Source organism: Lynx canadensis, chromosome C2, assembly GCF_007474595.2.
Source record: "Lynx canadensis isolate LIC74 chromosome C2, mLynCan4.pri.v2, whole genome shotgun sequence".
In the NCBI taxonomy this organism is placed as follows: domain Eukaryota; kingdom Metazoa; phylum Chordata; class Mammalia; order Carnivora; family Felidae; genus Lynx; species Lynx canadensis.
In genome coordinates, this window is record NC_044311.2 from 144,768,574 (window position 1) to 144,796,200 (window position 27,627).

A 27,627-nucleotide genomic window follows, 5' to 3' on the forward strand; every position below is an offset into this window, starting at 1 on the left:
TATCAAAAAGTTTCTCTATGTTTGTGATTAATTGTATCATGTATTTGGGTGCTTTCAAGTTGGGAGCATAAATATTTACAACTGTTAGATCTTCTTTGTCACAGACCATTAGTCTGGAGTTCTTTCTTGTCCAGCAAGAGAGCAGATGCAGAAATGAAAATGAGGAAGGCTAATGTCTGGGAGAAGAGAAGGATCCCAAACAGGGATTTTGTCTTCATGTTCATTGATCTCTCAAGATCTTCTACACATGGTGAAAGTGAAGGAAACAATCAGATAGTAATCATTAACTTGTGTGTGTAAGAAGCAAAGGTCTGGGAGGGCAAGTGGAGTTTGAAGTTGTGATCAAAGTGTACAGGTGCCAGATGGAAAGTAGTCTCTTGCAGATAATATACCAGCTACTCTTGACTCCATCATAATACCTCACTAACTAACTCTGGGAAATTTTGCCCTGTGGCAGCGGCTTCCCACCCTAAGCTTTTTTTCTACTTAATGATTAACTTTGGGTGCTTTTGCCCTGTGGTGGTGGCTTTCTGCCCAAAGCTTTTTTTTAACCCATTTATGTACGTATAAGGAATTCTTGAACCAATTTCCCCAAACTTCTTGATGGATAGATCTTTTAATTATGATGTAATGTCTTTCTTCATCTCTTGTTACAGTCTTTGTTTTAAAATATAATTTGTCTGATATAAGTATGGCTACTCCAGCTTTCTTTTTATGTCCTAGGTCTAAAATGAGTCTCTTGTAGGCCATATATAGATGGATATTGTTTTGGGTTTTTTTTTTATACATTCCAATACCCTATGTTTTTGATTGGAACAGTCACAGTTGATTATTGAAAAATATGAATTTAGTGCCATTGTGTTACCTATAGAGTTCGTGTTTCTGATGATGTTCTCTGATCCTTTCTAGTCTTTGTTGCTTTTGGTGTTTTGTTTTGTTTTCCTCCACTTATAGAGTCCCCCTTAAAATTTCCCATAGGGCTGGTTTAGTGGTAACAAGTGCCTTTAGTTTTTGTTTGTCTGGGAAACTCTTTGTCTCTCCTTCTATTTTGAATGACAGCCTTATTGTAGAGAGTATTCTTGGCTGCATATTTTTATCCACTCAACACGTTGAATATATTGTGGAACTCCATTCTGGCCTTTCAAGTTTCTGTGGACAGATCTGCTGCAAACCTGATCTGTCTTCTCTTGTAGGTTAAGGACTTTTTTTCATTTGCTGCTTTCAGGATTCTTTCCTTGTTTGTGTATTTTGGGAATTTGAATTTTTTTTAACGATTATTTATTTTTGAGAGAGATAGAGACAGAGAGAGAGAGACAGCACATGAGTGGGGGAGGGGCAGACAAAGAGGGAGAATACAGAATCCAAAGCAGTTCCAGGCTCTGGGCTATCAGCCCAGAGCCCGGCATGGGGCTCGAACCCACAAGCTGTGAGATCATGACCTGAGCTGAAGTCAGATGCTGAACCCACTGAGCCACCCAGAAGCCCCAGTATTTTGTGAACTTGACTATGATGTGCCTTGGTGATGGCCAGCTTGAGTTGAATTTGATGAGAGTGCTCTGTGTTTCTTGGATTTTGATGTCTGTGTCCTTCCTCAGATTAGGAAAGTTTTCAGCTATAATTTTGTCACATAAATATTCTGCTCTTTTTCTCTTGCTTCATCTTCTGGGAATCCTATGCTATGAATGTTACTACATTTTTGGGGTGCCTGGGTGGCTCAGCTGGTTAAGTGGACAACTTCAGCTTAGGTCATGATATTGTGGTTCATGAGTTTGAACCCCACATCAGGTTCTGTGCTGACACGTTGGAGCCTGGAGCCTCAGATTCTTCAGATTCTGTATCCCTCTCTCTCTGCCCCTCCCCCACTCATACTCTGTCTCTCTGTCTCTCTCTTCCTCTCAAAAATAAACATTTTTTTTTAAAAAAGAATATTATTACATTTTAATAAATTGCTGATTTCCATAAGTCTGCCTTAGTGAACCTTGACCTTTGTTTCCCTCTTCTTTTCAGCTTCATTATTTCCCATAATTCTATATTCTATATTGCTAATTTGTTCCTTTGCCTTGTCCATCCTTGTTTTTATCACCTCTATTTGTGTTTGCATCTTGGTTATAGCATTGTTACCTTCAGCCTGACTAGATTTTTGTTCTTTTTTCTCTGCAGAAAGAGATTCTTTTGTGTCTTCTACACTTTTTTTCAAGCCCAGATAATATCCTTATAATCATTGTTTTAAATTCTAGTTAAGACATCTTACTTATATCTTCATTGATTAAATGCCTCGCTGCCAATTCTTCCTGTTCTGTAGTTTGAGGTGAATTCCTCTGTCTTGTCATTTTGGATGAAGAAACACAATAATAATGATAATAATAATAATAATAAAATGAAATAAAAATTTAAAAATTTTAAAAAATCAAATAAAGGAAGCTTGATCCTATGCATATTTTGGTCTGATTTTTAAGAGAAGCTTGATAGAAAAAAGAGAAAAGAGACAAAAAGAGAAATAAAAATTAAAAAACTAAAAAGCAAAAAAAATAGTAAAATAAAATAAAACAATTTGCTATTTCTCCATCCAATAAACAAAAGAAAACAACAGCAACAGCATAAAAACAGAAGCAACAACAACAACAAAATGAATAAACATAACCAAATGAAATTAAATCCAGTTTCCCCAGAGCTGAAATTTTGTAGGACTCTATGGTCAGTGGACTAAGCAGGTGGAAGGGATTTGTGCTGGTCTTCTGGGGGAGGGGCCTGCTGCTCTGATTCTCAGGCCAACTTCCCCTACTGGAGATGTGCCTGGAGGGCACAGCACAGTAATGGCTCCATTCTCCACTTGGTGGCACTGTTTAGTTCACTGGGGTCTATCAGTGTTGATGGGCTAATGTTAAAATGGCTTCATCTGGTCTTCAAAGCAGGGAGTTTGTGCCTTCACAGATGCACAGTCACCCTTCCTTTATCCACCACTTCCATCAGCTCCCCACCTTCCCCCTGTCTGTGTCCAAGCTGTCTGCCCACCAGGTGGTACCTCTCTCCAGAAGTTTATCTTAAGTGCAGCGGAGTTTCAAAACCCACACTTCAGCGACCCCTGAGGTTCAGACCCACAACATCTTCTGGGGGACCGTCTCACCGTGCTGTGGCTGGTGTCAGCTTGTCCCAGGAAACAGTCATGCCACTGCATAGCCACAGCAGCTTAGAGTTTATGATAAATCACTGCACACACCGGCACCAGGATTTGCTGCCCTCAGCTAGACTCTTTCTATACTGGTGAACATAAGTCTACAGTCATACCACCCTGAACGCGCCGGATCCCGTCTATACTGGTGAACGTGGCAGCTTAATGAAGTCCAGTGGGTCTTTTGCCCACAGAAGCAACTGCATCACCTCTACCAAATGCACTCCAAGCAGGGTACCTGCTTCTCCCCAATCCACCCAGGGTATCCTCAGACCACACTGCCCACTCCCTGGGCTCTGCTCTGCTTTCTCTCCAGAGCACCACCAGGGGCTGACCTCTGAAACTTCAGACTCTGTGCTCTGCTGTTTATAAAAATCTAGTGGTATTAAAACCTGCTCCTTTTTTCTCTGTCAATGGTTTTAGGGAACAGTTTTCTTGTGTAGTCTCCTATGTAGGTCTCCCAGCTGCTTTCAGAGGGAATGCTTTCTTGTGCAAACTTGATGAACTGCTCTCCCTCTCCCTCTGTCTTTCTCCTCTTGGTAAGAACGGCACTGTCCCCTCTCCAGCACTATGGCTCTTCTCTCCTCCAGTTCACCTCTCCACACTAGTTACCTGCCTGCCCAGTTTTATCCCTCAAATTATGCAGGCTATTCTGTTAATCCTTAGATCAATTTCCTAGGTGTTCAAAATGGTTTGATGTTGATCTAGCTGTGTTTGAGTGAAGAGACAAACCCAGGGTCTCCTTACTACTGTGTCATCTTAACTCCCCTCTCCTCTCATCTTAACTTACTTATGGTATTATTGAACGTATATATTTGCATAGTTTTTTTTTTAATGCTTCCTCTGGGTATTACTGTATGCACATGCAACTTATAACAGTGTACTGGTATATCAATATTTATGGGCACAAGTGAAGTGTTGGGCGTTTCCTTTGATTAGACTCCCTCATCATGTCTACTTTTAATATTATTGCTTATAGTGTTAAAAGCATGTCTACTTTTAATATGATTGCCTTGCTTATAGTGTTATAATTTTTATTTCCATCACCAAATATGATTTCTAAAAGTCATGAGGAAGAGATTAGTCTATTGGATATACTCATATTTCTGTTTTTTCCATTGTGCCTTCTTGATGGTTCAAGATCCCCTCCTTTAGCATTTCCTTTTTGTTTGAAGAACTTTTTGAAGTCAATCTTTAAATGCAGGTTTACTAATGACAAATTATTTATTTTCTCCCGAGGATGTTTTTATTTCCCCTTCATTTTTTTAATGTTTACTTATTTATTTTGAGAGAGGGAGAGAGGAAGAGAGTACAAGCAGGGCAGGGTCAGAGAGAGGAGAGAATCCCAGGTGGACTCTGTGTTGGCAGCCCAGAACCAGCTGAGCCAAAATCAAGAGTGGGATGCTTCAGTTCCTGGGTTCGAGCCCCACATCAGGCTTTGTGCTGACAGCTCGGAGCCTGGATCCTGCTTCAGATTCTGCGTCTCCCTCTCTCTCTGCCCCTCCCCCTCCTTCTCTCTCAAAAATAAAAAAATAAACATTAAAAAAAGAGTGGGACGCTTAACCGACTGAGCCACCCAGGGACCCTACCCTTCATTCTTCAAAATAGTTTTGCAAGATGTAAAATACATTGACAGTTCTTTTTTTCCCAGCGTTTGAAAAATACTATGCTGTTTTTTATTACTCCATCCTTTCAGATGACAAATCAACTGTTATTCAAATTGCTGTTATTTAGATAATGTGTTGTGTGTCTCTGGTGATTTTCAAGATTTTTTTCTTTGTCTTTACTTTTCAAAATGGTAATTTTGATGCATTTTGGTATTAATCTATTTTGCTTGATCTAAACATTCTCATTGACAGGTCCTAATTGGAAACAGAGAACATTAATATAAAGTTATTAATTATAAATATAAGCTATTAAAATAGTATATTTTAATGATAAAGAAAGCTTACTCAAGGCTTTTAGGCAATCAAATAATTTACATAGAATAAATAATTAGGCTATTAGAATTTTCAAAAGCTGCATTCAAAAAGAGACAGAAGAGAATCATTTAAAGACTAATAAAAACAAGCATTAAATAAAGACTTTATATCTAAGGAAGCTGTTATTCATATAACAATGTATTAGAACAACAGTTTTCAGCATAGAAGAAATTAGGAAATTCTTCACCCACAAGCCTATACTGAGTAGCAAAACATTGAAGACATAGAGATATATAGATGTGTGTGTGTGTGTGTATACATGTCTGTGTGTATACATATATACATATGTGTGACTATGTGCTTGTGCAGTGATAGACATTTAGTGTAACATACAGCCAAATCAAAACAAAGACTAGACTTGAGGATTATAATATATTAATTAATAATATATAATTTATATATTAATTATACAGAATTATATTAATAATATATAAATATGTTATATAAATGTGTTGTGATGACAAACTAGTAATAATCCAACTAAAAGACAAGGGAGTAGCAGAAGAGGTAAAGAGGAAAATAAATGAAGCTGATGTTGTACAGACAACAGGGCAAGTTACGAATATGAATATAACTAGTATATATATATGTCAGATATATATGAATATATATGTGTCAGATAATAAAAGGTTGAATAAGCAAAAAGGAAACTAAGCACATTAAAATTGTTACAGATACAAAGATACCCAAATAACCACTAGAAAAACCACAACCATCCAAATACCATTTTTATAATTTATTAAAGTATATTGAATTATGAAACATATCCGTCATATCAACACATATGAATTGGCTTCATTTATCTATTAAAGAAAACATTTTAAATTTGGCTCATGAAACAAAACACGTGTATATGTGCTGTACATATACATCTAAAACAAAATATTCAGGAATACAAAAATAAAGACATATATGAGGGTATCTGGGCAAAATGTCACAAGAAAATATAACAATCCTGATATCAACCAAATAGAATTCAGGCCAAAAAGCATGAACTGCGACAAAGAGGGGAGCTTTCTCATGCAAATACGAAACCAATCACAAGAAATATCTTACACTTCTCAAGATGCATATGAAGGTACAGATATATGATGCCAAGACATAGATAGTAACATATTAGTAATAGGTGACTTTAAAGCAGCACTTTCAGAACAAGACAAATAAAGTGGAAAAAATAAGTAAAAAAAAAAGCGAAGACTTAAACAATGTGATCAATAAGGTAGCTTTTATGGTTACATATTAACCTTTATATACTAGTAACAGACATGAATCATCTTCTCAAGCTCCCACAAAACATCCACAAAAATTTATTATGTATTTACAGAAAGCATTAATAAGTTTTGTAAAGTAGAAATACTAGAAAAAAATACTCTCTGATGTCTGACAATAAAACTAATAATTGTTAACAAAACCAAAGAACAGAAAGCCCTTTAAAAATAAAATCAAGCTGTAAAAAAAAAAAAAAAAAAAAAAAAAATACCCGTTTACATGGAAAATATAAAGCTTTCTGTCAAAAAATTCTTGGGTGAGAAAGGTCATACAAGTGAAATTACAGATTTTAAAATAATTAAAATGATGAAAATGGTCCATAACAGGGCCTATGAGAAATATTTAAAGCAGTGTTTTAAAAAGATTATAGCATGAAGACTTTCATCAGTAAAAATGAAATAAAATAAGTTCATATTTCATACTATGCTTTAAAACACTTATAAAGGAAACTTTAAAAAGCAAAAAAGCACAAAGATAGAAATAATAAATAGAAACGTAGACATTAATGAGGTAGGGAATCACAAAAAAAAGGTGATTTATAACAAGCCAAAATGCTGTTATTTGAGAGAATTAACAGACCTTGCTAATTTGATGAAGAAAAAAAAGAGAGACAGAAACCATATAAAAAAAAATAACATGAAGGAACATTAAAACAGAAGAAATTTTAAACATCATATGAGGCAGGCAACTTTTAAGAGCTCTATGTATATAATAAATTTGAAAACCTAGATGAAATAGATCATCTCTTAGGAAAATACAGATTACTAAAATGGATGCCATTAGATTTATAAATCAAAAGCAGACCAATTTCTTTAGAATAAAGAAAATCATTAACAAAATACGTCACAAAATAGCCAAGACACAGACGATTTCTCAGAATTCTACCAAATTCAAGGATGAGATGATCCTATTATCTAAGTTGTTGAAGAACACTGAAAATGAAGGACAACTTGTTAATTCCTATTATAAAGGATGAATAATATTGAGTCTGTGGTACACAGACTCTCCACATGCCCCCTTGATTCCTGCCTCCTGATGAAAATGCCCTGGGATGACCTCCTCCCTGTGAGTGTGAGGGAGACCTGTGACTTGCTTTGTAACCAATAAAATATGGCAAATTGAATAGTTATGTGTGATTATGTTACATGAGATTATGGCATTCATCTTGCTGGAGTCTTTCTTCTTCCTTGCTGGCTTTGAGAAAACAAGCAACCATGTTGGAAATTTACTTGGCAAGGAACCATGGGCAACCTTTTCCAACTGAAGGTGACTGCCAGCGGAGGGTTTGCAAGGGACCCTGGCCAATAGCCAGCAGGAAAACGAGCCTTTCATTCCTACAACTCCAATGAACTGAGATCTGCCAACAGTAACATGAGTCTGGAAATGAATCCATCCTAGCTAAGCCTCAGATGTGACCACAGTCCTATCCAACATCTGGAATTGGAATCTCATGAGACCCTGAAGCTTCTCAGCCTACATGTGAAACAGAGATTTTATCTAAATATTATGGCCCACCATGCATTCCAAATAGTTTTACAATTTATTACCAGCTTGGGATGTAAGAGATCGTTAAACTATTCCTAAGGTTATGTCTCTCATACCTTTAAAATGGATACCTTGAGGGATGCCTGGGTGGCTCAGTCAGTTAAACCTCCACCCTTGACTCTGGTCATGATCTCACAGTTCACAAGTTCACAAAGTAAATAAACATTAAAAAATAATTAAAAAAATAAAATAAAATGGATAACTTTAAAAAATGTGTGCCTATTTAAAAAAATTTGTTTAATGTTTATTTTTGAGAGAGAGCGTGCTTGCTTCGGCAGCACATATACTAAAATTTTTGAGACAGAGAGAGAGGGCAAGCAGGGGAGGGGCAGAGAGAGAGGGAGACACAGAATCGGAAGCAGGCTCTAGCTCTGAGCTATCGGCACCGAGCCTGATGCGGGGCCCGCACTTAAACTGTGAGATCATGACCTGAGCCAAAGTTGGAGGCTTAACCGAGAGAACCACCCAGGCATCCCTTAAAATAGTACCTTTGAGATGGAAGATTAAAAGTAGAGAAGCATACAGCAACAATGTTCATTTGATCTATGGAACACGAATATAAAAGTTTGGGGAAATTAATTTTTTCTTTATTATGTACTATATGCCAGGCAATGCTTAACCTAATGTGTAAGTAGTACTTGATTTACTGTTACCTGTTATCCAGCATAAGAGATAGCATTCCCTCAGTAGCAGAGGAGGAGGAAACTGAACTTTACAAAAACTTTTCTAAGACGACTGACCTAAAGATAATAAAAAATACCTCCCAAAGAAAGCAGTTGTTAGCTTTCTTGAAAACAGAAAACAAAACAAAACAAAAATTGTAATACTGGGCATTAAATGACCAACATCAAAACCAGGACTGCCATTTGGATTGAACAAGTTTATTAGGTCACAGAAACGAACTCCAGCATGGACATCATCAAGGCAGTCGCTGTGACACCATCATCCTGATGAAGGCGGAACTGTGGGGTCACAGGTGAATTTCACCATCTTCCACTCCACGAGGTAAATCCAGGGAATCTGTAGGTTAGGCTGTAGGCAGCAACAGACCTACTAGACTTTCATCCTGCAGGATATCGTCACCCAAGGGAAAGGCTCAGAACGTGTGGGGCGCAGAATTGGTGAATCCCACGTCCAAGTGTAGAGGGTGAGAGTCTCCCACGGTGCCCTCGTTACTAGTAGCCACAGCCAGATCCACAGCCATGGAGAGAGTGGGAGCGATATCCATAGCCACAGCCATAGCAGGAGCCATAGCCACAGCCCAGGCCTCCATAGCCACAGCCCCCATAGCCGCAGCCTCCGTAACCGCAGCCTCCGTAGCCGCAGCCCCCGTAGCCGCAGCCTCCGTAACCGCAGCCTCCGTAGCCGCAGCCCCCGTAGCCGCAGCCCCCGTAACCGCAGCCCCCGTAGCCGCAGCCCCCGTAGCCGCAGCCTCCATAAGAGTTTCCGTAGTAGCTTCCACACATGGTGTTGGCTGTTGAGGTTGTGCTTGGGAAGAGAAGGAGAGAAGTGTCACTTCACTGTGGACGATTCCCCTGCAGAGGGCCTTTTATATGCCCTCAGTGTGAGTGGGACCCACCACACAAGTCAGGCCACTGGATAATTTGCAAGACCTCTCTGAGTAATTTGTTCACTCCTGGTTTTAGGGTATGGCTTCAGGGGTAATGAAGACATTTGCTGTTTTGTGCCACAACCTGAGTCATTTGTGAATCATTAATAAGAATCAATTGTCTCATCTTCAAAACCTTACTTACACAAGACCTTCAAATTAGCAATTTGTAACCAGCCTTTATGATAAGAAACAACATTTGAAGTAGACATTCTGGGCTCCAAACAACCAATTTTTTTTACCATTTTTTGGCTGACATCCAACAGGCCATAATAATCTACCTTCATTTGAGATTCTCCATCTCTTCTGTTCCAAACTCGTTTTGTTTTTTTTTTTTCTCTTTACGGATTTTCCATATTTTCACATGAGAGATGGTTTACTAGGAAAAGCCAAAACGTATCACTCAATTTCATGAGAACATCGACAAAAAGCCAACAGTTTGAAATTCTGGACCACCAGTCCCGGGAAGACTGCGCTTTTCTTTTTCACTTACATTAATATTTCCTTCTAGGATTCTATTTTTAAAACATCATTTTTTTTCACGGTTTCAAATTTATGTCCTCATCTATAGCCAGAAAACAGAAATGAGATTTTATTTAATTTATAAAATTGCATTTTCATGAAAGAGTTTTCTTTAAAATCCAACACATTTGTAACGTTTGTGTTTTGACTCAAAGGTGAATATAGGCATTTCTTTCTTTAAAATAACAATACTGGTAGAGATATCTTTCACGGTGCTAATAACGTTTCAACAACAAGCAATGAAGTCCTGGTAAAATATCTTGGATTATGAGAAACGTTAATACGTTTCTAATGCCCAGTGTTTTTTAATGCAATGAGGCTCTGAGCTTACTGCAATAATTAAGAGAAATAGCCCTCTGAACTTGTGTTCTTAGTAAGATTAATTCATAAGAGTCAGTAGAGCATAATAGAGAAGAATGAAACTTCTGAAATCAGCTCTCTGGGTTCAAATCTTACCCCTATCACTTATAGCTTTGTGACTTTAACAGTAGGCTCCGCTTGTATGTGGGATGGTAACAGTAACACCTACCCCACAAGACAATTTTGAAGAGTCAAATTAGCTAGTGTGTGTCAAGCACTTACAACACTGTCTGGCACGTAGTAGGTACTAGAATATCCTTTGCTCTTATTATCATTTATTTCATCCCCAAACTGTTTTCCTGGCTATGAGCTTTAGTGGAGAGCGGATGAGTTGAACAAGAGCGGTCAGACATACTTAAGTCCTCATGTAGGGGTCTTGGGTCATTGCAAAGGAAAAAGAAACCCCTACATTAAGGCTCTACATCTAAAAGTAGAGAAAGGGGCACCTGGGTGGCTCAGTCGGTTAAGCGTCCGACTTCAGCTCCGGTTATGATCTCATGGTTCATCGGTTTGAGCCCCACATCAGGCTTTGTGCTGACACCTCAGAGCCTGGAGCCTGCTTTGGATTCTGTGTCTCCCTCTCTCTCTGCCCCTTCTCTACTCAAGCTCTGTATCTCTCTCTCTCTCTCTGTCTCTGTCTCTCTCTCAAAAGTAGGTAAACATTGAAAAAAAATTTTAATAAAATGAAATAAAATAAAAGTAGAGAAAGGCACACTCTGATTTTCCTGAGAAGGAGCAAGTCCCATGAGTGACCCAAGAAACACAACACCAGCAGGTAGAGAATACACTTGGTGCCTACCAGATGGATTTGAGTGCAGGCTCATGATTTTCCCTCGCACAGCAAAAAACTTTTCTGGCTGTAAAGCCACAAAGATGTAGCACTGGATGGCAGGTAATGGATTGACCAGAGGAGTTTTTTGGTTAATGGCAATGGAAACTGGCAACCTGCATTATGCAGACACAGATGTCAGCGCAGGAGAGATGAAGGCATTCCCTTTCAATCAAAAGCATACCTCCGCACAATAAAGTCAACCTCAAGAGGGGCAGGAGAGGTGAAGGCTTTAATTCAAGTGAGCTTTCATTCTGAAGACTAGAATGTCGTTGAATTTTGTTGTTGGCCTGGAAGGGACAAGAAGAAATGGTGTGCCGTCAGGTGGAAATGGCAATCCAAGATAGAATTTGGTAAAATATGAAAACAAAACATAGGGGTACACTTGTAAAGATTGATCTTATAAAAATGTCACCTGGGTTATGCATTTCAAATAAAATGAGTTGTTTTAGCTGAAAAGATGTATTGGGCAATATTATATATCTCATACTTTAAATAAAATTTACCCCTTAGCACTTGTGTTTTTCCAAAGCTAAACTGAGTGGCTTTTTCATCTGCAATGGGCAGATGAACTTGAGGTTATTATTAAGCCCAAAACTATTGGAATCAATTAAAGTCTGCACAGTTTTTGTGATTTCATAGAACTCCATTATGGAATTTAAATTTGAGTCCTCAGTGAGAGAAGGCTTTAAAACCAAGTCAGTTATCTGTCATTCAATGCACATGATCTGACTGAAAACCTTGACACAACAGCAGAGCAGTTTGGGTTCTGAAGGCTTCACGCTGCCTAACAAAATGAGAGTTTTGCAGTTGGCATTGTTCGTAGTTAATGCAAAATAATTTGCAATACGAGCAACTTCGCCTGTGACTTGCCTCGCCTCCTACGGAGGAAATATAAAACACCTCATGGAAACAGTGATATTCGAACTCAGGGAAGTATCTTCCTCTTCTACGCCATCCTCCCTGACACCATGACCTACGACAGCAACTGCTATGGGGTCTATGGCCGTGGCTACGGCTGTGGCTGTCACGGGTACGGTGGCTACGGATATGGCTGCTGCAGCCCATCCTGCTATGGTAGATATTGGTCATATGGATTGTACTGAAAAATTCTAGAACCCCTGGACTCCCAAGACGTGTCCTCCTGCGAAACGTGGATTCTGCTTCTGGTCGTATTCATCCCATGCTATCTCTTCACAGTAGCAAAATCCTCAATCCAGGCTATGGTGAAAGAAAGGTGTCGTCTTTCTCTGGCTCCGTCATGCAAGCTCATACAGAGTATCTTTTAAAATGCAACAAAACTGGGGCGCCTGGGTGGCGCAGTCGGTTAAGCGTCCGACTTCAGCCAGGTCGCGATCTCGCGGTCCGTGAGTTCAAGCCCCGCATCGGGCTCTGTGCTGATGGCTCGGAGCCTGGAGCCTGTTTCCGACTCTGTGTCTCCCTCTCTCTCTGCCCCTCCCCCCCTTCATGCTCTGTCTCTCTCTGTCCCAAAAATAAATAAACGTTGAAAAATAAAATAAAATGCAACAAAAGTTTTCTTCTTGATCTCTAAGTACATCTTTCAGTAAATTGAATCTTTTTTGCAAAGATGCTGTCACATTTATTTTCACTGTCATTATTGCCCATGGATGATTACAAGATAAAAATGTGTGTGTGGTTACTATCCCAGGTTGACACTACTTTCCTCCATCTGTTTTTTTTCTATCTTTTTTTTTTTTTGTCCCTTTAAATATTTTCCATTCTATTTAAAGCTGAGCCTCCATGTGACACGGTTGGTTGCTTCCCCCTCAATAAATTTGGCTTCTCTTTAATTTGCAGGCAAAATAGTTCAAAACACACCTGAAGTCTGGTAGCTGCACGAGGCTGGCCGGCTGCCCTGGTTTCCCCAGGACACAGAGGAACACACCCACGCATTAAGTGGTGCTTCTGTGAGTTTTCCAGGCGTCTGCTTTCTAGTGGCTTCATCACAAGAAAGCTTCTCAGGTGCCTGATGTCATTTGTATAGAACTCATGCCCAGCCTGAAAGTGGACCTAGGGAGTGTTGGACCAGCCCTGAGAACCTGGCTGTCTTTAGTAAATTTCTTTATGTGAGATCATTTCGATTACGAAGTCCATTTCATGTATCCACTCGGTCTCTCATTCGTTCAATACTCTGTGTTTAAAGGATGCCAGGCATGCCGCTGTGTTGGAAAGAGAGCATTTTGTAGACGGTCATTTGGGATTGTTTCTGTTGTCATGTTACTGAATTTTATATGGATGTACCATCGATTACACATTGATATCTATGTAATATTAAAATATGGAAGTGGAATATTCTAGTGTTTTTAAATTTGTCCCAAATGAAGAATTGAAGTGTTTTTCACCCTATGTATATAAAACTAAAGCTTCTCAGCATTAATTTGTAAAAACAAACTGCTGAAATTAAGAAGGATATAGATTAGCCAAATTTCAAGAATAAAGTATATAACTAAATAATAGGATCCAGATTGATTTAAAAAATAAAAAAAAAATGATTTGGTGAACATAACAAATATTACCTTTTTTCCAATAATTAAAATAAACTGAATTTAGAGCCAAAACTTCAAATCTATGTATTACAAAATCTTAAAAATTTTTCTAACATGTTAAGGCAGAGCCTATAAAAATGTGAGTTCTTACTGTTATAAATAATTTTGTGTGTTTCTTCAAGATTATTTATTCATTTTGAGAGAGGGAAGGCACATGTGCAAGCAGGAGAGGGGCAGAGAGAGAAGGAGAGGGAGAATCCCAAGCAGGCTCATGCTCTCAGTGTAAAGCTGGACACGGGTCTCAAACTCACAAACCACGAAATCATGACCTGAGCTGAAATCAAGGGTTGACTGCCTGACCTTATGAGCCACCCGGGTGCCCCAATTTTGTATGTTTTAATATTCAATGATTATTTAATAGTAATTAACGCGTGTAACAAATTGTAAGTAAATTCTTATCTTCAAATGCTGGATGCAGCCTCCAAATATTTACTGGTATAGTTTTCTTTTTTTTAAGTTTGAAGAACACTGGGGTGTCTGGGTGGCTCAGTCTGTTAAGTGTCTGACTTCAGTTCAGGTCATGACCTCACAGTACGTGGGTTCAAGCCCTGTGCCAGGCTTTGTGCTGACAGCTCAGAGCCTGGGGCCTGTTTTGGATTCCGTGTCTACCCCTTTCTCTCTGCTCCTCCCTGATTCGTGCTCTGTCTCTCTGTCTCAAAAATAAATAAACGTTAATTTTTTTTTTTTAAGTTTGAAGATCACTGCTCTAGACCAGGGCTTATCAGACTGTGGTCTGTTGCCACTTGTGGGACCCAGAGACCCTTTCAAGGGGTTCGTTAGCCCCCAAAGTATTTTCATAATCTGTGTATTTACCTATTCCACTCTAATAACCCCATGAATATGCCCTAGAGTTTTCCAGATATGTGCTTTGCATGACTCGCTGCCACAGTAGACTGAATGATGAAGCAGATACGAGAAACCCATGGCCCACGTTTCTTCTGCCACTATTTCAAGAAGATCTTCCCGGAAAAATCCAAGAACAACTTTAAAGCCAATGTGAGTATATGGGAACGCAAAAGGTGAAATGAGGGAGGAGAACCAGCACATAGGTTGGGATTGCTAAATAAATGCTTCATTGCATAGTATAATGGTGTAGTCCTATAGAAAGTTATGGTCAACAAATAAGCTGAACTCTCAAGAGGAAAAAATGCCGCTTTGTATTCACTCTTTAACGGAAATATAGTCAGTTCATCATCAGTAAGTAGTAGAAAATATTATTTGGTGTGAGGAATTGTTTGCCTGAAGGAAAGGAATTATAGAATTTAAAAGATATTTTACTTCAGCTAACCACACTTTTATCACTTCCTCTCTCAGATAGTCTCTAAATTCCTTGACTGTATATGTAGATATGCAATAGAAATTACTATTGTAAGAAAACAAAACAAAAACAAAGCAAAAAAACAAGGAAAATTGAGTCCAGGCGCTTGAATATCAACAACATTTCAAGGAACCTAAGTACAGACTTTAATAACAAAACGTGAGTGAGAAGATCTCTAAAATATAAAAAGAATCTGAAGACCTGTGACATGATTATTGTATTCCAAAAGAAATAGTTAATAATATTTCCTATAAGGACATCTTCTGGCTTATTGAAACAAGTGTTTCGTGAAGTTTTATTATTCAAACTTTGCCTGAAGTATGAGGCCATGCTGCCTCATACACCACAGAAGGTGTGTAAAATGCCACACGCAGATGGTGACATTCAAACTGAGGAAAATAATTCCCTGCTCCTCAGTGGAACCTTCTATTCCTGACACCATGCACTGTAACCACCACCATGATGGCAGCCTGGGCTACGGCTCTGACTCGGCCATAGGATGGATGTGGGCATGGCGGCTGCTGCCCATCTTGCTGTGCAGACAGTGGCCCCATGAATTCTACTGAGGAATATCCAAGCAGCTCAGCCTACAGTACTCAGTACTCAGTACTACTGTGATTTCCTGACTCAGCTTCCATGGTTTTCCCCAAGAGCAATTCTATTCTCTATACAAATTGTGACAAGCTCATCCATGATAATCTGAAAAACACAAAGTTCAGATCTGATGTCCTTCTCAGTTGATGAAGATGGCCAGGACCGTGTCGAAAATTATAGATAAGTCCTACCTTTGAGACTGTTACCAAAGTAACTTTGGTACTGTGTTTTCTGGTTTTGATCAATATATTGCATAATGGAAAAGTTTAAGTTAACTTTTGGATGAACTTGTTTTTTCATTTTTGGTATTATTTCACTTAGATCGATTTGCAGGTCTCTGTGGGGAACTGTCTTTGGACGTCGCCTTTGTTGTTATTCTGAGATGATCATTTTTAAAAAGGTAAGGATATGGCCATCATTCCTTTATAACAACATCAATATAAAAACTTTGCTTTCATATACACCGATAGGCAGCACTACTATTCATATATAAACAAGTTAAATGTCACTTCACATAATAATAGCACCATTTTCTATTAACCTGTGCTACAGGTATCTGTCTTTGGCTGTTTTTTTTTATAACCCCACAGTTCGGTTGTATCATTCAGATATGTGCCTTTGGGTACCTATAAGTGGTTCATTCTGCCTTTCATACTCCTCCCTCTTCTGCGCTCAACGACAAAAGAGTACAATACATAGCTGCAAACTGGTAGGTCACTTCCATTTTAGAGATCTATCGGAAAAAGCCACCTGGCTCCCTTCTTAATAAACAGGGTTTTAACAGGCTGGATCATCACCTTTCATTTGCATTCGGGGTATTAAGCTTCTTATTCCAACTTCTAATTGGAAGAAAACAAAACGTCTTAATTTTTTTTAGAGTTTATTTATTTTGAGAGAGACAGAGACAGCATGAGTGGGGGAGGGGCAGAGAGCGAGGGAAAGAGAGAGAATCCCAAGAAGGCTGCTCGCTGCTGGAGGTTAGCCTCAATCCCACAAACCGTGAGATCATGACCTGAACCAAAACCAAGAGTCGGACACTTAACCTACTGAGCCACCCAAGGGCCCCTCTTTTCTTAATTATTCTAGCTTTCTTCCTCAAGCAAATGAGCCAAAGAAATCTCCATAAGACACCAATGAGGGGTAATGTTTCTGAACATCCAGACGGTATTCTCAGCTATCAACACACGTGGCTGAAAGCACTCTAGACATTTCAAAAACATTTCAACATACATTTCAGGAAGTATGTATACTTTATATTATATCACATTATATTTTAAGAAGTCCTCTTCCTTTGTCTCAGCAACTGAAACAACTGAAGGAATTCGCCTCTGAATTTTTCTCTGGGATAGATGTTTCTCAAAGGCTCTATATAACTGACACACACTCAAGTAATGAATAATGAAGAAGATATTACTTCACATAAGATCACTGCTAAAGGATTGGAGCCTGGCAGTGAGAAGAGTTGCTGGAACATAGTGGTGCCTAATAAATATTTTTAATAAAGAAATTAACAACAGTGAACAGTGTTGAAAAATGTCTCCCTGGAATTTTATATTCTACTTGAGCAAAAAATGGGAACGTAAGGATATAAGCTATCTCTGGGGTCTTAATGTACTGATAATGTTATTTCTCCTAGAAAGTATTGATTGTGCCTTTATGTGCTCCCTGTGCATCACTCAGAATGGAACATAGTTTTATCTTAAGAGGGACATTCTCAGTCCCTCACCCAACTCTATTATGACTGAGAGACTGAGGACAATGAGAATGACAGATCACTCTTAATACTTAAATTTGTTTAATGTTTACTTATTTTTGAAAAAGAGACAGAATGCGAGCAGGGGAGGGGCAGAGAGAGAGGGAGACACAGAATCCGAAGCAGGCTCCAGGTTCTGAGCTATCAGCACAGAGCCCAACGTGGAACTTGAACTCATGAACCACGGTATCATGACCTGAGCCGAAGTCAGATGCTTAACCAACTGAGCCACCCAGGCGCCCAGATCACTCTCGATACTCAGATAAAGTCAAAACTACCTTTTAAAAATAGAATAAGATAACTTTTATTAACTCAGTCATGTTTATGCTGCTTTTCAGGAGAGATTCCACTTGAAGATCATCGCATATAGCTCGGTTTCAGTCAACATCACTGTGTCTTCCTTTTTTCAAACCAATTTCTTTTGCTTCCTTCATCTAGTTTCTGGCCAGTGTCAGTAAGAAGCACTTCAAATGCTACATTTCAATGTTCATCTTCAAGTCTAACCTGGCTCAAAGCCTCTCCTAAGAGAGAACCTAGCTGTTTCATGAGTGAGAAATGTTCTCTGTCTGCATCATATACACCTGTCCGTTTGCCTTCAGAACAGAATTCAAAACTCACGCAAGTAATGATGTGTTCCCGATGCTGATACTCAGCTGCTTTGTGAGGCTACTTCACTCCAGATACCCTCCCTCCCCCGCTGGGCAACTGTAAGATCAATGGAACCAAGGGATTCAGAAGGTGAATGGTAGAGAAGTCTCCAAATCTCTACTCGGACTGACAAGAGGGGACCACTGCATTGAAACGAATGTGACACACTATGACAGAGAAAAGCAAAAAATCCTTCCGTTCTGCCCATTCTCTGTAGAAAGATCAACTTTTTTTTTTCTTTTTCAACAGTTTGTGGTATAATTGATATGCAAAAAAAAAACCTTCACAGATTTAAAGTATATGTTGTAATGGGTTTCAGCATATTATTACCCAGTCCCAATCAAGATAATAAATATATCTTTCACCTCCAAAAGTTTCCTCCTGCTCTTTTGGGGTTTTTTTTGTTATTGAAGTAAAAACACTTAACATAAGATCTACACTCTTGTCAAAATTTTAAGTGCACAATATGAACTATAGTCACAAAGCTGTACAGCAGGTCTCTCGAACTTATTTCTGTTGCATAATTGAAACTTAATACACTTTGAACAGCAACTTCCTGTTTCCCTCTCCCCACAAACCTTGTCTACCACCATTTATACTCCATTTCAATGGGTGTGACTATCTTATGAGATGCCTCACCTAAGAATCATGCACTATTCCCTTCTGTGACTGACTTACTTCACTTATCAGAATGTCAGAATGTTCTTGTCAGAACTCAGCAGGTTCATCTATGTTGTCACAAATGACAGAATTAAAAAGAAAACACATACTTTTTAAAAATTGAATAATATTCTGTTATATGTATTACCATATTTTTTAAACCAATAACATTCTAAGTATTACCACATTTTTTGATCCATTCATCCATCGACAGACATTTAGGTTGTTTCCATATCTTGGTTATTGTGAGTAATGTTGCGATGAACATGTAAATACAGATATCTCTTTGAGATCCTGATTCCAATTATTTTGGATATATACCTGGATATATGCCCAGAAATGGAACTGCTGGATCATATGGTAGTTCTGTTTTTAAGTTTTTGAAGAATTGCCATCCTTTTTTTTTTTCCCGTAGTGGCTGCACCATTTCACATTCCCACCAAGAGTTTACAAAGATTACAATTGTTCCACATCCTTCTAATACATGATATGAAAAACCACTATGTGAGTCTAGGTTTCGCCTTTTTTTTTAACATTTCACTTTATAACAAAATTGTAAAATTTCCCAGAAATAATAAAAAGTAACATAATTACATATAAAAATACAGGTTCCTTTACAGTGGGACTTGGATAAACACTGTGTCAGTCTACTCATTAAGAAGCATTGAAGGAATATTTTCCTTGGGGAGAGGAATCATACAAAAAATAAGATAAAATACACAGGCATTCTGATGGGATTTCTACTTCAGTTAGAATCTGCCCATGAAACTATAAACGCAAGTAAGGAACCAGCATTCTCTAGAAATCCCATAAAATCCGATCAAAGAATTTTCACTAATTTGATGCAGATTCGAAAATATATCAATTATTAATTATTAGAGTCATATGGTTTGATGGGAAGAATTCTGACCTGAAAGAAAAAAAGATCTAGCCTATGAGAGTCTGTTTGCCTGAAAGAAAAACCACGAGCCTAAGGAATTTTTCTAATGTAAATTAGTGTGAATTATGAGTCCAACACTTACTGTGGTTTGCTCTAGCCATCACTGAAGAGACGTAAAAGCCCTGGAAGACGGTGGCATTCGGATTGAGGACACTGGTTCCCACCATCAACGGAACCTTTAATTGCTGGCACCTTGTGCTGCTACTACAGTAACTACTGTGGCGGCCTTGGCTGTGGTTCTGGCTGTGGCCGTGGCTCTGTCTCCGGTGGGTATGGATACAGCTGCTGCCGCCCATCTTATGGTGGCAGATACTGGTCCTGTGGATTTTACCGAGAAATTTCTAGAGATACTCGGGACTCCTCTTGCTGTGTTTCCTGAAGCCACTTTCTGAGTTCTTCTCTTTATGAAATAGTAATTCTCTCATTCTAGAATACTTGGGAAGGAGAGAATAGTTGAAATTCTATGTCCTTCATCTCCATTGAATAAAATCATCTGGAATGTCCTGCTCTAGAAAAGAAATTTTCTCCTGTTATTGGATTACAATTGCTGCTCTGCTTACATTTTAGTTCAACGTTCTTCAAGTGAGACAAAATTTATTTCCGTTTTCAATAAAATCTGTATTGAAAATACTTTTTTATATTACTTTTGTTATATCTGTTGCATGCACATATGTGTATTTTTGTGACAGAAACATCGTCTTTCTTAATATGCTAAAAAATTAAAGCCTAAAACTGAATTATTTCTAAATGAAATTTGTTTTTGATTAAACTATAATGACTGCAACTACCTGATTATATTTAAACATTAGCCCATATGCTAAGTTTTTAATTAACAGATAAAATCCCACAATGACACCCCTATTTTCAATAACCGTATTCCATGTGACCCTGTCTTTGGCTATTTCCTTATATCCCACATTTGCAAATTTTGAACTGTGTTTCTTGGATTTCCCACTTCATAGCCTTTAAACGACCCTCCGTATCCCCCATCTAATAGTAGCACACAAAGTAGATATGCACAGTATTTTTGTCTTTGAGAATTTCTAGAAAGTGCCACTCCATTACCACATCAGCACATCAAGCATAAGACATTAAATCAGTGCTTTCATGGAACAGTGATTTTGAATTTCATATCTCCAACTTCTGTTTTGAGGATATCAAAATTTATTTTTATATTAAATACAAATTTCCACCAGACCCTGTTAGAAAAAAAAAAAAAATAGAATAATGGAATTTTAACAGCAGTATGTTGAAAACTTATTCTGATTTAACATTCTGTATCATTTTGATTTTTGTTTGAAATTACAAATTTCACAAATTTTCACCACTTTATCGATATGAAATATCTACATGTTGTTTGTGCATATATTCCTTAAGAAAAACATAGATGGCCAAACAACTTTTTGAGAATTTCAAATTTATACTAATTAATTTTTAAAACTGGATCATACGATGAAATAAGGACATTTATGATTTGCTATAGAGTATTAGAAGTCATTTTTCTCAGTATGTAAAATATTTTGATGTATCCATCTTGTATAATAGAATTTTCTCAGCTTTATAAAAATACCACAGCCTATGTTACAAGAGGAAAATCAAATAACACTAAGTAAACAATACCACTGATAGAATCCACATGGTTCCAGCACCTAAGACAGGGCCTGGAGGTATTACAGATTTGAGTTTTGTTTTTGTCTCTGGTTTTTATTTGTCTGTTTCATGAATAAATAAAAAATAAATGAATGAATGAATAAAGCTGATAAATCTTTGTCAATGTTTTATGGGACTTTTAAAATGCTTTCAAATTAAGAGTCTACTACTTGGCAATGAAAAATGAAATCCTGCCATTTGCAACAATGTGGATGGAACTGGAGGGTATTATCCTAAGTGAAATAAGTCAGAGAAAGACAGATATCATATGTTTTCACTCCTAAGTGGAACCTGAGAAACTTAACAGAAGACCATGGGGGAAGGGAAGAGGAAAAAATAGTTACAAACAGAGAGGGAGGAAGGCAAACCATAAGAGACTCTTAAATACAGAGAACAAACTGAGGGTTGATGGGGGGGTGTAGCAGGGGAGACGGGAAAATGGGTGATGGGCATTGAGGAGGGCATTTGTTGGAATGAGCACTGGGCGTTGTATGTAAGCAAAGAATCGCGGGAATCTGCCCCCCCACAACCAAGAGCGCACTGTATACATTGTGTGTTAGCCAACTTGACAATAAATTATATTTAAAAAAAATTGAGTCTACTTTAAAAATTAACAGCATGTGAAAATGCATGGCTGTTCAGAGGTGTACACATTTATCTCCCTCCAGAGCCTCAACGCCCAAATGATTCTCTTTTGTGCAATTGATATTCAAATTTTTGTCACATTGGGCTCAGAGGGGAAGATGACTACAGTAGCAGGTGCAAAGTAGAGGGCTTGTCCCTATGGCCACGACTACCAGGAACCTCATTTTGTGATCAGGATACACACTGAAGTACTTGTAAGAAAAATACTACTTGTCTTAGATTTGTTTAAAAATATTCAGCACAAATAACAATAACTACAAAGAGTATACAAAGAGAGAAGACTGATGGTGGAATACTGACAGATATTAGATCCTGAGGATATGTTTATAAAGCTCCAAAATACAGCTCAAGATACTTTTATGCCCACATGAAACTTACTTATTAAAATGAATAATAAACATGAAAAACTTACCTGACTCTGCTGAGGAAGCTCTATTTTTAAGAAGGTTATTTTCCACATTATGGAAGACCCTCGCGTAAAATATTAGAAGTAACGACAGAATTCTAAAAATCAACATTTTAGAACCTTGTCAATGACTCACCTCGATAAAAATTCTTTCAAATATTTTAACCTAAATAAATAAAAGGTGAGCAAAGGCCTTAAAAAGAGAATAAGAAAAACACATCAAAGGCACAGGATTTGATTGCAGGGAAGCTGACTCAACAGCAAAGTCATCCCGCTCGCACAAGGGCTTCACCTTGTCTAATGAGGCAAGGACTCAGGAAGTGTAGTAATGTAAATTAGTAGGAAATATGTGATCAACAAGTCCCGCCCACTGAAGATACGTATAAAAAGGACCTGTGCAGACAGTGATGTTCAAACTGACAGAAACGGATTCCCTGCTCCAACAATATCCTCCACTCCTGAAACCATGTCCTACTACGGCAACTACTATGGAGGTCTAGGTTATGGCTATGGTGGCCTGGGCTGTGGCTATGGCGGCTGTGGCTATGGCGGCTATGGCTACGGCGGCTGTGGCTATGGCGGCTGTGGCTATGGCGGCTATGGATGTGGCTTCGGTGGCCTGGGCTGTGGCTATAGTGGCTATGGATGTGGCTACAATGGCGTGGGCTATGCCTGTGGAGGCTTCGGGTATGGCTCCAACCGCCCATCTTGCTGCAGAAGATGTTTCTACTGAGAAACTTCCAGAGAAATTCAACTTTTTATTCTCCTCCAGCTTCCTGAATCTGCCTCCATGATTCTTCCTATGAATAATTCCATTTTCTCCTCTGAATGTCAACATCATCTTAAGACATCTAAAAAGACAAAATAAAATAGGTTGGATTCTGCAAAACTTACCTGAACTCATTGAAATCACATGGAATGTTTCGTAGTTTTTAAAAGCTTTTCCTTTGATATTGTATTGCCTATCAAATTTCCCTCATTTTTGATCAACAATGATATGTGAGAAAAGTACATAGTAATTTTAATAAACATTTATCTCATTGAAAATACTTGTTGCATTTATGTGTGTGTGTGTGTTGAAATAATTCGATTTAATATTGCTTTGGGAGGATTAATGTTTTCAACTGGCTTTGCAACTTGCTACATCTTAATGCTATAAATGGGGGGGGGGGAAGGTCATATGAGAAGTCATAATCACTATTATAGAAGTAATATAATCCATTTCCTTAAAAGTGACTGGCATATAAGGAATGCTCAATAAATATTCCCTAAGTGATGGAATATCACTGGCTTTAAGGATGGGACATAGCAAACCATGTAATTTCTAACAAATTCTATTAAGTTTTGATTGGCAATGTGAGAGAAATTGGAGCTACGCCCATGTATACACATGCCCATTACCAGGCTCTTATTGTCCAGATGATGACATTGTGTATGATGGGAATGCCTTAGGGAATCTGCATGCAGCAGCTGAGAACCACAGGAACTCGAGCAGCCATATTCTTGTGCCCAATCCTCCTAGAGCTCTGATAGACATGATGTACTATTGATCATTTTGTTCAGCCAAGCTGAACAAAGATACTGAACAAGATACTGCCAAGCTGAATTATCTTTAAATAAAATAGATTGGGGGGCGCCTGGGTGGCGCAGTCGGTTAAGCGTCCGACTTCAGCCAGGTCATGATCTCGCGGTCCGTGAGTTTGAGCCCCGCGTCAGGCTCTGGGCTGATGGCTCAGAGCCTGGAGCCTGTTTCCGATTCTGTGTCTCCCTCTCTCTCTGCCCCTCCCCCGTTCATGCTCTGTCTCTCTCTGTCCCAAAAATAAATAAACGTTGGAAAAAAAAATTTTTTTTAATAAATAAATAAAATAGATTGCTATTCCACTTATTGGACTCATTTCTTGTGTTTCCTCACCCAGCTTTTCCTATTCATGTCAGAAATGCCAACCTCATTCCTGACTATTGGGGAAAAAATAATTCACATTCAGCATGCCCATTTCGATCAGCCAAAATCAATGGGATGACTTATAATTTACAGAAAAGTTTTACTTTTATGTTGTATTAGCATCATGCTTCTTCACATCATTCATGGGAGAGATCAAGTTCATGTTTAATAATGACCTATGGCTGTAAATATTGCTGCATTGCATTTACATTAAAATGTCCCATCATTTTTGCTTTTCTCAGTTTATATATGTGCGTATGCATGTGAGAGAAAGGAATAGAGAGAGAGAGAGAGAGAAATGAGAGACAAACAGAGAAAAGAAGGCAGAAACAGAGAGGAGAGAACAGACTGTCTTTGGCTGTCTCTGAAGTTTTGATGTGTCTACAAATTCAGGGATCTGAACATGAGTTCTTCTTATCGAAGGACATATGTCATCCAGGCTTCCATGGGATTCGGCAGCTACTACCACATCTGATCAGACTATGAAATTACTCATGCCAGATAAATGATACTTTTGCCTACCGAAGCAGTTCTTCTTCCTATCACTACACTTAACAACCCCTGCCTTTGTCTCTTTCCTGATACCCTGAGTCTTAGCCGAATTACTTAAAACTGTGCCTCAAGAAAGAAATCATTTGCTCCCCACACCACACAGGCTTCTGGTTATATTCTACATGTTATCCATAAAATAGTTCATGAAAAATTCCATGCTTGGTGGCTGCCGACTGCCTGATGTTTGATAGATCCTTCAAGAGGGACCCTCTCACTGCTCACCACCTCACCACCACAGTCTTCCACGCACTGAGTCACTACCATCTCCCTTCATACTACTCCCTCTCTTCATTCAGCTCGGCATTTACAATGTCCAAAATGAACGAATATTTTTTTTTCTTAAGAACCCTCATGACATCGGGAAATGGTGAAGAGACAACAGAGGTTTATGGAATACGATATCGGTCAGGCAAAGATCATTTTGATTAAATGGATTTTCTACTTTATTTTCAAAAATTGCTACATTTTGCCAAAAAAAAAAAAAAAAAAAAAAACAACCCTACCAAAAACGTGTGGCCATCATTGCATTTGAAAAGTGAATCCTACCAATGAAATTCTGCTTGACTAACAGGTGCCACGCGTCATTTTGATACCAGAAAATCTACCTTAATGCTGTGAAGAGATGTGCATTAAGCATAACACCAGACACATGTTTCACCCAACGAAGAAAAGTAATGATTCCAGAAGAAACTGAATTTATTTTATTTGTTTTTCTTCACAATACTGGAAGTTTCTCTAATGTCTTTTTACCACTTCTGGCATCTCATGCTGTGAATGAGAGCAGTGATATGAGGAGACACAGGAACAATAAAAGCTGTCACATGACACAATGTCTTAAAAATGGCCGGCCCATGGTTAGTAACAGATAAGTAACAATTGAATGGTTGAAAGAGGCTGAAAAGCCTGTGTGATTTTTTTTTTTTTTCTCTAAAGTTGTATAGAATCTAAACCAGTAGCCCGAGGGAAAGCCGTGTTCTTCATCCCATCTGTACACCCATCACTACTCTCAGTGTTGGAAGCAGTGTTTGTGGGGTCAGAGAAAAATCGGGCTCGACAACGATAAAGTCAGGAAGCTTCTTAACAAAATCTCCCAATAACTTTACATACAGTGAAGATATAAAACTTATATTAATCTTGTTGTCAAAACTCACTTGGGTATGCAGGTAGCTTTTCAAAAGTTTGCATTAGGACACCTGGCTTTTACCAAGAAACTTAGACTTGCACCTGTTTCCTCTAACCAAAAGAAATCCAAAAGGGGTTCTCGCTTTTGTCAAAAAGGGCAAAAAGTGAAAATAGCATTCAGTGTTGGCTTTGCAGGAAGTCATTATAGAAACAGCGAGCACCCCAAGCTGTGAGAGTGGCGCCCCCCCCACACACACACCCTGCCTGCTCCCTTCCCAAGAACTATGCATCATAGCATCACCCTCAGAAGCCTGAACTGTGTTTGCGAGCATCGTGCTTCCTCCTGATTTATTTTGTGCATCTGTTAGCAAGATGTGTCCTAAAGTATCACCAAAGCCTTACAAGGTTCTTTTTTTTTTGAGTCTGGGAATGCTCAATTTTTTTTTCATATAAATTAACAGTAACTGTTTCTTCACTTTATGCCATTCCACTCTAGGAAAGGTTTCATAGGAACATTGTTCTATTTCCAGATAGTGGGAGAAACCTGTACTCTTAAATAGATCTAAATTTCTTTTCTGTAAAGCATATTTAAATTAAAATTATATTTTAATTCTCATTAAAATGTTGAAATAAAGAAAGAAAATAAAGGAAAAAAAAAAGCCTGGAGCCTAGTGTCTGCTGTGTGGTCAGTTAGTCTTTCCATGATTGGGGATTTCTATCTCCACCAACTCTTCATCAATCAGCCAAAAACTGAGGGAATGAAGAATGAACGCAAAACTCTTTTCACCTCTCATACTTCCCACACATCGTTTAGGACACATCACTACTGCAAATCCAGGGCATTCTGTAAGAGCAAAAATGAGCCCTGTTAGAAAAAACATTAGCTTAGGATGGAGTACCAAGCTTAACCTTCATGTGGTTTGCAGGTACGTCTACAGCACCTCCATATGTGATGACACAAGGAAGCATAAAGCATAGACAGTTTCTGCCCATAAATGGTCATACATTTTCCGGAAAGATCAAGGCAGCACATACTCAAGGGTAGGTTGATAAATAAATGCCAAATATGTCCATATGTGACAGTACTTGCCAGCATATTGCCAGTAACGTAACCAAAGAGTAGCCATATTGAGTTGGAAGGAAGTGTTTTTTGTGAGAGTAGATTGGATATTTTATAAGGGTAGAATGAATATATATTCTGCCATCCTTTATGTGAAAGATTCAGGAAGCGTGTTCCTCCAGACAAGGCTCATTTTAAAATTCTTAAAGAGGAATGGAATGAAAACCAAACAATGGGATGCCTATTTTCAGGTTTTGCATCATACCACATAATCAGGCCACATTTATGCAACTAAATAAATATACAGTGAAACATAGCCTTGAAAATAGAATAGAGTTTCATTTTAAAGGCCCATAAATTCATGGAGGAGTCCTGACATAAGGGTAAAATTATCTGTTATGAGGGCCATGTTTTGCCAACAAATCAAAATATTCATGATGTTGTAGGAAGCAAATTAGTGAGATGTTGGCCACTCTGCTGCCTGT

The 27,627-nt window shown here is 38.4% G+C and overlaps 1 protein-coding gene across 1 annotated transcript; it reads right to left on the bottom strand.

Annotated features, from left to right (window-relative positions):
* Positions 1-9,140: 9,140 nt before the first annotated feature.
* LOC115522949 (WW domain-containing protein C660.06-like) lies at positions 9,141-20,061 on the bottom strand. The gene is made up of 5 exons (XM_030328490.1): positions 19,848-20,061; positions 12,266-12,357; positions 12,026-12,166; positions 11,490-11,575; positions 9,141-9,453 (listed from the first exon to the last, which is right to left on the bottom strand). The coding sequence occupies exons 1-5, from the start codon at positions 20,059-20,061 to the stop codon at positions 9,141-9,143; spliced, it is 846 nt and encodes a 281-aa protein (XP_030184350.1).
* Positions 20,062-27,627: the final 7,566 nt, after the last annotated feature.